Genomic DNA, 15,437 nt, shown 5'->3' with positions numbered 1-15,437 from the left:
AGGTAGGGCAGCCGTTTTATTCATGAGTTCATAGAGAAATGGAGAGAAAAGTGAAAGAAGAGTTAGTGGTTAACTCTGACCTTGCTATGGGGTACCATTAGTCGTGCACCGCTATGGCTGTGAGCTTTGGTGGGCTTCCGAAGTGCGTGTACTACATAGGGTCCTGAATTTTTCCTGATCTGCTGCCATGACCAGTCCAGGGTGGGATTAGGACTTTTCTAGGTCCCCAAATACTGGAAAGATGACAGTGTCCCTCTCCCTTTATGCAATTAAAAACAGAAATTCACTTAATAAATTAAAAGTTAAATTAGGGTGAATGCAAGGCCTTCCTTCTAGACTTTCTGAAATAAAAGTTCAGAAAATTCATCAAAGCTGAACTTTTTTCCTGTATTTTTCTTCCTTTCTAGTATGTTAACCTTAATCAGAAGTCTGGCTCTAAAGGCGGAACCACGCGGTTCCCCTAAGTGGCCAGCCCTAACCCACCAGCAATCTCCTTCGCCCCACCCATCTGGCACTTAGCTCCGCCCACTTCACGTGTCGCCGTGACGTAAGGACGCTGTCGCAGAAGCCTGGCATCAAGTAAGCGCAGGTGGCTGCGGTCCTTCGTCGGGCTCTCGAATGCGCAGGCGCTGTCGTTTCGGGAGCTCTGAAGACCTGGCGGAGCCCGGCGCGGATGGAGGCCTCAGGGCGGCGGGGGCGGAGCGCGCCGCGAGCAGGGGGCATGTCCGCGGCGGGCGCCGTCTAGAGGAAGGCCGAGCAGCCACCACTACGCTTTCAGTCGCGGCGAGACGCAAGCGAGCCAGGCTGAGGGCCGCGGCGGCGATGCAGCGACGGCGGCGCCCACCGCCGCCCGCTTCTCAGCTGCCGGAGGGCTGCGGGGGAGGCGGCGGCGGCCGCGGGGGAGGCGGCGGGAGCGAGGAGGTGGAAGTGCAGTTCTCCGCCGGGCGTTTGGGCTCCGCCGCGGCAGTTTCGGCGGCGGCGGCGGCGGCGGCCGCGCGCAGCACGGAGGAAGAGGAGGAGAGGCTCGAGCGCGAGCACTTCTGGAAGATCATAAATGCCTTCCGCTACTACGGGTAAGGAGCCCGTGGCGGACCCCGGCTCAGCCCGTCGGGGCGCCAGCCGCTTGCGGCGGACCCGCCGGACGCCACGCCTCCGGGGCGTCGGAACCGGGCCGCCTGAGCTGACCTCCGGGCCCCCGAGTCATCTCGCACCACCTTAGCCCCTCCCGGCCCAGCACACCCGCGTGTCTGCCGCGCCGTCTGCTGCTCAGCCTCTTGTCTTCTGACCTCAGGATCAGATTAGCCCTCTTGCCTTCCATCCCTCGTTAAAGGTTTGGCTTTGAGGCCCGTGGGGATGACCGGAAAAGTGCTGTAAGAATTTCAGATAGAAGATGTTGATGGTAAAATCGTCCAGTGCTGGGCATGATTTGTTTGTGTTGTCGATGTCCTCCAAACTGAACAGACGGAGAACCCAAGTTCACCTACACGTGGGATGCTGTAGGACATTTTCCCCAAACTGTTGCCAATTCTTGTTGAGGGCAGCATTAAGATCCCCTGGCCCTCCCCGTCCTAGCTGCACCTCTCTTGCCCTCCCGGCGCTGTGAACGCACAGGCACTTTTGTGGTCCCGTACCCCCACCCCCCATTTGGCGCGGTGAACGCACAGGCACTTTTGTGGTGAGCGAGTGAATGATGCCACTCAGTGTCTTTAACTGGTGGATGAAATTAAGGTCGCAGATAGTCCGGATGTTCTAAAATTTGCAAATTTTTAGGGAGGGAAATGAGAGAAAACACTGTAGCCTTTATGATCTTTTCTGCAAATATGTATCGAATTCTCACTGGTTTGGGCATCGTGGTAGGACTTTTAAACTTCCTAACTTGGACTTTCTTATAAATAAATCTTAAAGTAGCTTAGTCACAAACTTGTAATTACAAGATCTGAAAGGGACTTAAAACAACTGGGTTTTCAGGTAAAGAAAGCACTTTTATTCGTGTGCGGGATGAGTCCACCGACTACTGTGTTCTGAGTCTGCATGTGGAATCTGATAGATGTGACCTCCTTCTCAAGTAAAACTGTTCCCTTAGATGGGCTCCTGCTGTGCTTTATGCAAATTTTTTAATATTGCTTGACTGACCTCCTCAAGGGCAGGGACTGAGCCTTATTTATTTTTATGTCACCAGTGCCTGGCGTTTTGTTGGAACTCTATTTTTAACAGGACGAGTAGTAGCAAAGAAGTACATTTGTCATTCCCAGGTAGTTTGTCAGTTTGTAACTGATGGTTAGTTTGTTATTATTCTGAATTTCAAAACTTGTTTAATAAAAGCTTATTTAGACTCTGATTACATTTGTGACGTGACTTTTTGAAGTTGAAAGATCTTGATGAAATAATTTACTGATTAAACCCAGGCATATGAACCATGGACCACATTACTTACGGAGCTCTGAAGGGAATTAGTAGTACGGGGATTTTATTAGTATCAACAGAGGGAGAAAGGCAGACAACCAGAGAATTGAATTTGTTTCAAGTATTACGTCTGGAAGAGAAGCTGACATTAGGTAGCTCAAAGTGGTAGGTACAGAAAAGTCTGGTATATTTTACTGTTGAAAAAATGTAGAAAGAATATTGGGAAATGTCCTGGGACTGTAGAAGACACAGTTAAAAGTGTGTTTGTATATTAGGTGTAGTATGTGTTAGGACTACTTTAGAATTGATATTTATGATTAAGTATCAGCTGGGCCTTTTGTGGGGGAGGGCAAGGGATTTTGATCTGAAACTAGGACCCAAGTGTGGTAATACAGAAAGGGGCACTGTGTGTGTGTTCAGGTGGTTGGGATAGTGTTTCCTATACTCTTCTCCCTCTTCTGTAGCAGTTCAGTGTGAGATCGAGGAAAATTTCATTTTTTACAATAATCCTTTTTATTTGTATGTACTCAAAAAATAATTGAAATCCCTTATACTAAAAATAATATACAGTTAAACATATGTTTAGAATTACAGAAACGATTGTGTAGCAGAAAACACTGGATTATTACCTTCCAACATTTTATAATCTTATAGAGCTATACTGCCCAATATAATAGCCATTAATCACATCTGGCTGAATTTAAGCTTAAATTAATTAAAATGTAGTAAGATTTACAGTTCGTCTTTTCAGTCTCAGTAGCCACATTTCAGGTGCTCAGCAGCCACACGTGGCTGTTGTCTGCTGTCTTGGACAGTGCAGATGTAAGCCTTTCCATCATTGTAATAAGTTCTTAGGGACAGTCCTGTTCTAGACCATTAGCAGGTAAATCCATCTATTGGAGAACTGGGTTTTACTGCTCACTGTCTTTTCGTCAGGATATAGGAGATTTAGATAAAGGTTGTGAGGCAAGAAATGTCTTCTGATTAGTATTTTCTCTTTCCAGTGGCTTTCAATTTTGTACTTCCTATAGATTTTGCTTAGATGACATAGTCTCACTAAGGTAAAATGATTATAGCATTGTACTGAATAGCAAAAAATGTTAGCCTTAAATTACCACTTTTGTTATAAATGGAGATACCTACTCATATAGGGTATGCTACATTTGAAATATTAAAGGTCTTGTCAGAAATGTCCTACTTTTAGAAATAGCAGTTAGGTGGGCTCTTAAAAACTGAGATGTAGAGCTCAGGGGTGAGGGGATAGGCATGTAAAGAAGCAAGCAACTTGCAAAGGGTTGTCCAACCAAATTGTGGTAGAGTCTGGCCTGAAATCTAAAAGCATTAACTAAAAATTTACCCTATATTTGTAAGCAGTGATGCTAGTAAGACAATTTCAACTTTGGGTATTTAATAAATATTTAAAATGGGTTGAGACACTCTGCTGAATAGATATGTTTCCCTGTTTGGAATTCTAGAATAGTTCAACAGGAGCACAGGAATGGGTCTGTGATTCTTGGCTAGACCTATCATTGGACCCACTCTTATAAAAGGTGACTGAGTCAGAGTTGGGGTCACTGCCTTGTAGAGGGAGCTTGAGGTAGGGATACACTTGAGGAAATACAGCCACTGACCCTACTTTCTCCTCTTAGGTACCCAAGGATGTGGCCTCTTAATGCTGACTCAGTTTAGAACCAAGGAGAGTCTGAAGGTTGTAAAATATTCCTTTAAAACAGGGTTGGCAAACTTTTCTTAAAGAGCCAAGCAATGAATATTTTAAACTGAGAGCTAGGTGGTCTTTGTTAAATTGTAGGCCTGTGTGCTTGTATGAAAGCAACCACAGGCAGTATGTGGAGGAATGAGCATAGCTGTGTTCCAGTAGAACTCTTACCGAAAACAGGCAAGTAGCCAGGAGGTCATAACTTGTCCACCGCTGTCTTAAGCACACTGGTGATGTAAGCATTTACAGAAGAGTGAAATTAGCCCCAGTTAAAAAATCCCACAGACAGGAGCCTGGCAGGCTACAGTCTATGGGGTCACAAAAAGTCACGACTGAGTGACTGAACATGCTCGCACGCACAAAAGGATTCTGGTCTTCTTGATCGTGTGAGCTATGAGAAGAGGCATTTTAGGATGACTCATTAATTTCTGACTTGGTGGATGTATGATGTACCATTGAGCAACAGCAGCCATTTAGGAAGAAGTACAGATTTCTTTGGTGGGACATGTGCTAAGTTCAGGTAGGAAATGTTGAGTTTTGAGGTGTGCTCAGAGGGTGGTTGTAGGGCATCTAGTGCCCAGGAATTCAAGGAAGGAATTACTGTGAGACTGTTTAACCTATTCACAGTATATTATAAACTGTTGCAGCTCTGCTGTTTGCTGACTTTAAGTAGTTTCTTAGTGTCATACTCTACTGATAGGGATGTCAGTTGATACAGTTTTTCTGAAAATCAGTTTGTATCAAGAACTTTACAAATTCTTCCCTTTTCTGATGTAGTAATTCTTTTGGGAATTTGTGGTAAATTTTTTTCCTCTAACATATAGATAGATTTTGAACATAAAAAGTACATTGTGTAGACAGGTAAAAGTATCTAGATGCCCAGTGTTTGGGAAATAGCTAAGTAAATTTTGGTTGTGTAAGATGGGATGATGAGCAGCCCTTTTAGTCATTTGTCATATAGTCATTTGAGAACTTTTTCTGCCCTGGGAAAATTATTTTTAAAGGATGAAGAAGTTCAGTATTTCTAAAACTTTAATATGTAAGTGAGTCACTTGATGATCTTGTTAAAAGGCAGATTACATTTCAGTAGGTCTTGCATGAGACCTGTGATTCTCCACTTCTAAGCACTTCCAAGTGACATGCTGCATTTTTGACTAGAAAGGTATTAGATTACTTTGTCTTAAACAACAGCAATAAAGCAGAAATATGCCAAAGAGTTTGAAGTGCTTACCTCTAGAAGAGGAATTATTAGGAACTTACCCCCCCTGAGTACTTTTACTGCTCTGTATTTTTCATATTTTTGCTATGTATATATTAGCTTCATAAATTAGATATACCTCCTATATTTGAGCTCTAATTATGTTTTAGGCACTGGGCTAAGTGTGTAGTGTGCATTATTTTGTTACAGTTTCAGTGAAATGTGTTAGGTAGGCAGAGGGGTATTCTGGTATTTGCCTCATGGAGTTTTATGTATGTTTTTCAGAGTAATTCATTTTAAGTGACTTGGTTTAGTGCCTGACACTTTCTAAGTCTCAATAAATCATAGCTTCTATCATTATCATCATTATATATTCCTTGTTTATGTATATGAGGCAGTTGAGGCACAGAGAAAGGAAGTAACTTGCCAAGAGTCACATAGCAAATACGTAGCATAACCTGGATTTCAGTCCAGATCAGGAAGCAGCAATTGGTGCAACCACTGCCAACTCCAGTTTACATTAGCCCTAACCACCCTCGGAATACCACCACACACAATCTTCTAAAAATGTGACCAGATTTTTGCATAAGTTATGTCAAGGGTTTCTTCAGAATCTCCTTAGATGTGACTGTTCAGAAATTAGACACTGATTTGACATAAGATAAAAATGAGAGAATTATCTGGATGACTAGAGGGATTCACGCAACCAAATGAAAAAGAATATTTTTCATTTCCATTTAGCACTGAGTAAATGCCAAAGAACGTTTAAAAGAAACACATCATGCATTTATGTATTTGTTTATTTGTATATGTAAATTGTAAAGAATGATGTAGTGAACATCTACCACTCAGTTTAAAAAAAGAACATTATCTTATCCTTTTCCCCTCAAAGGACATAATTTTCCTGAATTTTCATTTCCTTGCTTTCCTTGTAGTTTTTCTACATATGTTCAGTCCCTAAAATATATTGCTTATTTTTATATAAGATGAAATTTGTACATTATGTATTTTTCTGCAACTTGCTTTTTTCCAACAAATATTTTGTTCCTGAGTTTTATCCATTTTATTGTGTGTAGCTGTATTGATTGATTGTATTCCATTGTACAACTATACTGTATTTTCTTTGTTCAGTCTATTGGAGATGGACTTTCTGGGTTGTTTCCAGATTTTTTGCTTGTTATTGCTTACAGTGCTGTGATGAGACTTTCATGTGTCATGTGCCCATTTGCAAGAGTTTCTTGATTTTGTGTCTAAAGGTGTATGATTGCTAGGTCATAGGGAGTGTGCATATTAAGTTTTTACTAGGTAATGCTAAATTTTCTGAAGTGGTTGTACTAACTTATGCACCCACCATCAATCAGAATATAAATATTCTAAATCTTCCACATTTTTACCAATATTTCAGATAGTCAGGTGTTTCAATTTTGCCCATCTATCTGACTGATGTAAAATGATATTTCATTGTGAGTGTATTATTTAACTTTTAAAAATGATGTTCTTATTAGGTTTTATAAATTGGTTGTCCTCAAAGTGACCTTTAGAGTTATCTGGAAACTGTTGTGAATGTTGTTGTATAAAAAGCTATAGAATTTCAGTTTTTCATTTGTTTACTACTTTTGTGGCATGTAAGATCATTTACAGTATTTTTTAAAAAATTCAACTTGGTTGACTCAGTAATTTTAAAACACATATTGTGTATATTCTGATTTTAGAGCAGCATTCTGCTACTTGATGGATAAATCTAAAGCATTCAGCTGTTTTGCTGAAAACCTTTTTTTGGAAATTGAAATCATAAAAATAAACTTATTGTGCATTAATCCTCTTTATGTTTGCTTTTTTTCCTCCCTTCTAATTGATGCAGATGTTTTAAACTATTGGTCTTTAGTTGCTTAGAGAGTTTATAATACGATGACAACATAGAAAACTTCATAAGTCAGTATCCTTTAAAAAACTGAAAGATTGTAAATGGCTGGACAGTATACATTATAAGGAAATAATTTGTACAGGAAGACAACCTTAAATATTTTAAGATTGGCCTCTGGTGAGAATTCTTTTGCCAATTAAAAAAACACCTTTTATGTTTTAGCACCAGTATGCATGAGCGAGTGCACCGAACAGAAAGACAGTTTCGATCACTCCCAGCTAATCAACAGAAACTACTTCCTCAGTTTCTTCTTCACTTGGACAAGATCCGGAAATGTGTTGATCATAATCAAGAAATACTACTGACCATTGTGAATGATTGCATACATATGTTTGAAAATAAAGAATATGGAGAAGATGTATGTGAAATTTTGTTCTCTTTGTTTTTATTTTAGGCTTTAATCTCTATATTTTGAGATCTTTCTGGATTTCGTTTCTGTAATTTTGCACGGCTCATTTGCTCTACTTGGAAAATATTTTCACTTATGTTCAGTCCCTTTTATTAGGCTTGATAGCACAGTATACTGGAAACTGGATTTGTTGGCAGATTCCCCCTCCCCCCCCAAATATACTAATATATACAAAATGCATTTTGATACACCTTTCACATAGTGTTCTGACTATTACAGCATGTGGAGTTAGTGACATACATTTTTATAAACAATTTTACTAGCTATGTAAAATTAATTTACCTTGAAATTTTCAGCTATTGATATTCATCTTTTACTTAAAAAAAATTATTTTTACTTATAACTCTCAAGGAACTGGCAGAAATAGGAGCTCAAGTCCTTTTTGTATCCACAGGGTAGATGGAGTTGGGCCACTTGAGCCTGTCCATGCTGTCCCATGAGTGACCTGAAGGAACTTTCTTCCCTCTCTTAGAGTTTGGTCTCCATAGCAGTCCAGTTCCGATCCTCTCATGCGTACGGATTGCTTAGTTAGATGGTGGCTTCATGATTAATGAGCCATAATTTATTGAGGGTAGAAGTGAGACCACCAAACTCTTTTCATTTAGGGTCTCAAGCTGCACTTGAACCCAGGTTGAGGTGAGAGGCTAGTGATTTACCTTCTAAACCATCTATAAAGTATCTTTATAGCGTGATTATTTAACTATAACCATATGCAAGAGTGATTACTTTCTGAAAAACTAATTGATTTCTGTTTTTTAAACAGGGGAATGGAAAGATTATGCCAGCATCTACGTTTGACATGGATAAGTTAAAATCCACATTGAAACAGTTTGTGAGAGACTGGAGTGAAACTGGGAAAGCAGAAAGGGATGCCTGCTACCAACCAATCATTAAAGAAATTTTAAAAAATTTTCCAAAAGAGAAATGGTAAATAGTATCTTGTTTTTAACCAATTTCTTTATGTAAGCACTGAGTTTCTCTAAGAGAAATTTCACAGTCTTGATTCATTTTTACAGTTGTTGAGTGCCTGTATTTTTTCATGTGTTGGTGTGTGCTGTTATATGTGCTGTTCTTGGGTGCTTCAACTGTGTGAGATTGCAGTTAATGTTTTGCTGTGTGAGATTGCAGTTAATGTTTTGAGTAATTACTGTTCTAGCACTATGGGAAATTATCTAGAAATTAAATAATGGTTAGATTGAATGTTCGTTATCAATGATGTCTATCCTTTTATAATTTGCTTTATGGCAGAGTGAAAAGCTCTAAACTATTTTAATTTTCCTCTTTATGGAATATTTGTATGCAAATGAGTGATCTATAGCTCAGAGAAGAGATTCTTAACTTTTTTATGCCATGAAAACTTTGAACAGTCTGAAGCCCATATTTTCTTTTTCAGTAAAACATTTCTAAATGAGTAAAGTGACATACATAGGATTGCAAAGAAACCAGTTATTTTGAAATATGGTTATCAAAATGCTTAAGCAAGCTTGTGATATAACCTGCTTTTTTATCATGTATCACATTAAATAAAAGTCTTAAAAGGAGATTTTAATAGATTTTGAAAATACCTAAATACTATATGTTATTTTGAGAATCTCAACAGCTAATATGAAGTGAAAATATATATAATGCCTGTTGGTGATTAAAGTCATGGGTACTTCTAAAGCTACTATTGTTTGTTGGCTGCATTCACAATTGATAGAAACATATCAGTTAAAGGCTAATGAAATTAAAATGTAATTTTTTTTTCACCCCCTTGTAGGTACAGTGAATTCTTTCCATAGACCTCTTTGGTCCATGGATCCCAGGTTAGGAACCTGACTCAGAGGTTATCTGTTTAAAGAGAACCAGTGGATGGAGTTCATTCTATTGTTTAAAGGATCTTTGAGGAAAGAAAGCCTCCTTTTCCTCATCTTCCCCTCTTTGTTGATTGACATCTTTAAGTTTAGATGTATCTATCCAGAAATTTCACTACATATGTGTATGTCCCTTCTCTTCTTTGAAAGCATTTTATTTTGAAATAAGTTCAAAGTTACCCAAGAAGTTGTATGGATTGTATAGAGAGCTCCTGTGTATTTTTTACCTAAATTCACCAATTATTTACATTTGCTTTTTTGTTTCCTTTTCCTACTTCCCTTCTTTCTTCCTGCTTTTATGTGTTTATCCACGGCAGTACATATACACAATTATTTAAACTATTTGAGAGATCAGTTTGTATTATATCATGTTTTTTACTACTTATTATTTAGTTTTTTCTTGAGAACAATGATATTCTCTTACATAAATCCAGTGCAGTTACCAGATTGAGGAAATTTAAACTTGAATATTGCCTTCTCATCTATGGTCTATATTTAAATTTCACAAATTATCCTGATAATGTCCTTTGTAACACTTATTTTTCTGTTCAGTCTAGGATCCAGTCCAGAATGTTATGTTTAATTCTGATGTCTTAGTCTTTAATCTGGAAGAGTTCCTTGCCTTGTTTTTTTTTTTAACTTTCATGACATTGACATTTTTGAAGAATATGAGGAAGTAATTTTATAGAATATTCTTCAGTTTGACATTGTCTTAGGCTTCTTCGTGGTTAGGTCTAGTTTGTGTGTCCTCTCTCAAAATAATACAGAGTTGATGTTGTACCCTTTTCAAGATATTATTCAGAGATATGCAGTGTCTGTTAGCCCCTCATTGATTTTAATCAAGATGTTATTTGGTTCTTCCCACTATTTAGTTACTGTTTCTCTTCTTGCAACTAATAAGCATTTGTTGAGGAGATACTTTGAGACCATGCACTTAGTATCCTGCTCCTTTGCAAACCCTCTCTCTCCTAAAATTGTCATCCATTGAATCTTGGATGAACTAACCTTGTTATGATGTTTGTGGAATGGTGATTTTCTAACTCTACAGTTACCAGCATTCTGTTAATATTCTTATCTATCTATTACAGGGATGACTCATGGTTCCTATTTATTCAGTAGGTTATAATCCATTACCATTGCTTTTTAAATTTTCTTCTTTAAATTTCCTCAGATTTGGCCAGTAGGATTCCAGTTGGTTGGTGCCTATGTCCTTTTTGCATGGCATGCTTCAATTAGTTTTTTGAGCACTTCCTTACTTTCTGGAATAATAAAGACATTTCAGTTCAATTTTGTGTCTTCTCTGCTTAAGTCCTGGAGTGGGGTATTTTCCCAAGGATCTGGTTCCTTTTAATGTAGAATGGAGTGTAGAGACCAAGATTTGATACTAGGCATGTTCATTGTTCCTGAGATGTCATTGCTTATGGGTCTTCTAGCAGATAGAACTTAAACACACACCCCAAACACTAGAGATCATGAGTTCATCTTGGTACTTTCAAAAGTACCTTAGCTTCCCCCATTCTCTCTGTCTGTCTGTCTTTTCCACAGTGAAAAACCTGGCTTCTGACATCAGTATATTTGCTTACTCACTCAGTCCTACAATACTTGGGCTTCCCTGGTAGCTCAGATGGTAAAGAATCTGCCTATAATGTGGGAGACCTGAGTTTGATTCCTGGGTTGGGAAGATCCCTTGGAGAAGGGACTGGCTACCCACTCCAGTATTCTTGCCTGGAGAAATCCATGGACAGAGGAGCCTGGTGAGCTACAGTCCCTGGGGTTGCAAAGAGTCGGACACTACTGAGCAACTAACACTTTCTTTTTCTACAATACACACAAAAGTTTCAGAATTGTTACCTCCATATTATAGGAAAAACAAAACTACCAAAAGGAGTTCAGGATTTTCCAGGAAGTATTCTCCCCCCTAAATTAAGGGTTTTTAATAGAAATATTCTTCACTGTTTACTCAAATTAGCTCCCTTTCAGCCTTCTCACCCGAGGTCTGGTTATATTTTTTATGTGAAATCCAGTATATTTAGGTTTATTTGTTTTTGTTTGCTTTTAGTTTTAGGGTTGCGTGTCCCTGTCTCTTCCCCCATTCCTGTTGGTTTTTTAATTTTTTTGATTTGTGGACTATCATCTTGACAAAACTATATATATAAAAAAGTGATATTCAGAAAAAATGTCATTCATTCTTCTGTCTTTTCTTTACCCCACTCTACCACGTAGGTAATCACTGTTACTGATTTTTCATTTATCCTTCTTGTTTGTATTTTCTGTCTTTTTTATGGAGGTAAGTAGGTAAGAATTCCGACCCCCCCCTCCACAAGGTATCCCCTTTTGTCATACACAAACTGCAGCATAATATATATTTTATTTTGCACTTTGATTTTTTTGACTTAATGATACATCCTAAATTAGCTGTATGTCAGTTCATGGAGGTCTTAGTCAATCCTTTTTTTTTTTTTTTAACAGTTTCAGACTACTCCGATCTCCTATACTTGGTTATTTAAGTAAAGAAGTTGGCAGTATCTTGCAGTTATAATGCTATAGTTAATAACCTTGTGCATGTTTATTTTTGGATTGCTGGAGATGTATCTTTAGTGTAAATTCTTAGATGTGAGATTGCTGCATCTGAAAGGTAGATGTATATTGGTGCAACAAAATACCATAAATTTAACTGCTTAAAAAAACACATGTTTGTACTTCATAGTTTCTGTGTGGGTAGGGATCTGGCCATGGTTTCACTCTGTGTAGGATCTTACAAGGCTATAAACAAGATATCTGCTTGATATCTTGATTTGACTGTAGAAGCATAGACTTCCAAGCTCATGCAGATTGTTGGCAGAATTTGTTTCATTGTGGTTGAAGGCCCTGGCTTCTTGCTGACTGAGGGCTAGAAGCCTATCTCAGCTCCTGAAGGTCCCTCACTCCCTTGTGGGCTTTCACAAGTGGCTACTTAGACTTTGTCAAGCTAGCAAGAAAGTCTTTAGAGTAAGCAGGCTGTTGTTACATTATAAGACTTCACTGAGTGTTTTATAATGTAACACGATCACAGGAGTGACATGTATTGGCATTGCTCAGTGGGTAAAGAATCTGCCTGCAGTGCTGGAGACCCAGGTTCAATTCCTGGTTTGGGAAGATCCCCTAGAGAAGGAAATGGCAACCCACTCCAGTATTCTTGCCTGGAGAATTCCATGAACAGAGGAACCTGGCAGGCCACCATCCCTAGGGTTGCAAAGAGTCACAGAGTCAAGACAGGACTGAGCAACAACACTTTAACTTTTTTCATATGTAAGTATTTATTTCTGAACTCTGTTCTATTCCATTGGCCTGTATGTCTTTCCTTATGCCAGTACCATACTTATTTTAATTTCTGTAACTTTGTAAGTTTTGAAGTCAGGAAGTGTGATTTGTACATTTTATTCTTTTTCAAGATTATTTTAGTTCTTTGGGGCTCTTTGCAATTTTATATGAATTTCAGAATCAGTTTCTCCATTTCTCTGAAAGAGGCTGTTGGAATATTGCCAGGGATTGTGTTGAATAAGTAGATTGTTTCTGGTGGTATTGATATTTTAATAATGAATAATATTTCCCAGGTGGTGCTAGTGGTACAGAAGCCACCCGCCAGTGTAGGAGACGTAAAAGGTGTAGGTTTGCTCCCTGGGTGGGAAGACCCCTGGAGAAGAGCATGGCAACCCACTCCATTATTCTTGCCTGGAGAATCTTACGGACAGAGGAGCCTTGTGGGCTACAGTCCATAGGGTTGCAAAGAGTTGGACACACCTGAAGTGATTCAGCGCTAGCACTAATTCATGATATAGGATGTCTTTTCATTTATTTAGGTATTCTTTAATATCTTTCAGCCTTGTTTTTTAAGTTTTAGTATACAAGTTTTCAGTGTAGCATCTCCTTGGTTAGATTTAATCCTAAGTTTTTCATTCTTTTTCATGTTATTATAAATGGAATTGTTTTCTTAATTTCCTCTTCTGATTGTTCTTTGCCAATGGATAGAAACAGAACTGATTTTTTAATGTGTTTATGTTTATTTTTATGTGTTGCAACTTTGCTTAATTTGTTTACTGGCTCTAGTAGCTTTCTTGTTGGTTCTTTGGGATTTTCTGCATAAAAGATCATCTTGTTTGTGAATAAAGGTGGTTTTTGCCTCTTCCTTTCCCATTTAAATAGCTCTGGAAGTACATCCTTATCTAGTTTCTGGTCTTGGAAAGCTTTCAGTCTTTTCACTTTTGGGTGTAATTTTAGCTCTAGGTTTTTTATAAATACCCTTTTTTGATATTGAGAAATTTTCCCTCTCTTCCTATTTCCTGAGAGTTTTTGTCATGAAAGGATATTGCATTTGTCAGTGCCTTTTCTATGTCAAATGCTTTTTCCTATTATTAATAATTTTCTTTTATTCTGTAAGGCTACCTTTGTTTACTTTAATAAGTGCTACAAGTTATTTTGTTAGTTTTTATCAGTGGTCCTACATGAAATATTCTACAACTATTAAATCATAATCTAGTTTCATATTTCCTTATTTTTCATAGTTTTTATAAATAAATGTTTTCAGTTTAGGGAACTTTTATAAATATTGCTGCTTTCAAAAATCTTAAAGATTCTTCTAGTTGGTATACTCAATGTATGTACTATCTATAAAATAATAGATCATATATTTTACTAGTCTTTGTAAACATAAAGTCCAGATATTTCTCAATATTCAAAATATCTTTGTTTCTGAAAAGTAGGTTGTGAGATAAAATTCTTTACAGTTGAAATATACCAGAATTTGGGTATTTTTGGAAGGCTGAATGTCAAATGCATATGTCAGCATAATTTCTAGCACTTTAAATATGATTTCATTCATACTTAGTGATCACTGAATCATGTATATTACCATAGTATCCTGTCAGCATGACAATGTTAGCCATAGTAAAAGGGGATCTCATGGTTAAAGGCACTTAATGAACTAGCACAAGTATTATTTTATTGTTATTTACCTGTTAGTAGTAGTATTTTTATTACTGTTGACAGATAAAATGTAGACTGGTGAGAAAAGGATGAATTAACTTTAATGTTTCTAACAGGTTATTTTAATATAAAAGAATAATTTAAAAATGTTTTAAATAGGTATTTTACAGGATTCAAAATTTTAAAGGTTTCAAAGGATATAAAGTCTCCTCCCCAGTTACCCATTTCCCTTCTCTGATAGTAATCAGTGTTATAAAAGTAGGCAGGGATGTATGAATTTTAAATCAAGTGCATCAAAATATCAAACTTTTTTTTTTGTCATGCTGGTACCCAGTGGAAAACTTACATATTTCTTCCTCTGTCATTTGTTTTGCTTGTTTAATTTATATTGGTTTCCTTAGAGCATATAAGATGAGTTTTTCAAAAACCCTTAAAAATAAGCCTAACAAAACATAGCAAAGTCTTTATCCATATTAAAGTCATAACTTTGCCACAAAAGGTAAACTCTAAGTCCTGAAAAAGGGACATGATGTAGTGCTTCAGAATTCAGGTAAATTCTGGTCAAGTTTGGGTCTCAGATAAAATTTTCAGGATTCTGTTTGTGCCACAGCAAACACCTGTGAATTTGATATTGTTATACTCAGGCTGAATTTCAGTAATGTTTATGTTAGCTAGCCTTTTGATTATGTTCTTTTCTTTTTGAAATGTCAATAAAGGCCTTTTCTAACAGATCTGTTTGCAAAACATAGTATACTTAAATATGCATAAATTAACTATTCTTGTGGTCATTAAAATACTTTTTTCCTGTGTAAGCATATTTGTCTTATCAGTTTTTCCAGTTTGTTCCTGTTGAGAATTTTTAAATGTCTTAAGTTCACAAGTATAAGCAGCTTTGAAGCTGACAGACTGACATGTGTATTGGGGCCTGTTTGTAATTAATGAAATGCTGTTTTAATTGTGCTGAATGCCAG

The 15,437-nt window shown here is 37.6% G+C and overlaps 1 protein-coding gene across 1 annotated transcript in view; it reads left to right on the top strand.

The window, feature by feature from the left end:
• The first annotated feature begins 548 nt into the window (after positions 1-548).
• The window catches only part of CARNMT1 (carnosine N-methyltransferase 1), a 42,308-nt gene continuing 27,419 nt past the window's right edge, over positions 549-15,437 (top strand). The window contains exons 1-3 of the mRNA XM_027549480.1: positions 549-1,073; positions 7,405-7,600; positions 8,415-8,578. Of these exons, the coding sequence (XP_027405281.1) occupies positions 619-1,073; positions 7,405-7,600; positions 8,415-8,578 (815 nt within the window). The 5' untranslated portion in view covers positions 549-618. The remainder of the gene's footprint in view (positions 1,074-7,404; positions 7,601-8,414; positions 8,579-15,437) is intronic.

Source organism: Bos indicus x Bos taurus, chromosome 8 (assembly GCF_003369695.1).
Source record: "Bos indicus x Bos taurus breed Angus x Brahman F1 hybrid chromosome 8, Bos_hybrid_MaternalHap_v2.0, whole genome shotgun sequence".
In the NCBI taxonomy this organism is placed as follows: domain Eukaryota; kingdom Metazoa; phylum Chordata; class Mammalia; order Artiodactyla; family Bovidae; genus Bos; species Bos indicus x Bos taurus.
This window is presented reverse-complemented; position numbering and strand designations above follow the sequence as displayed.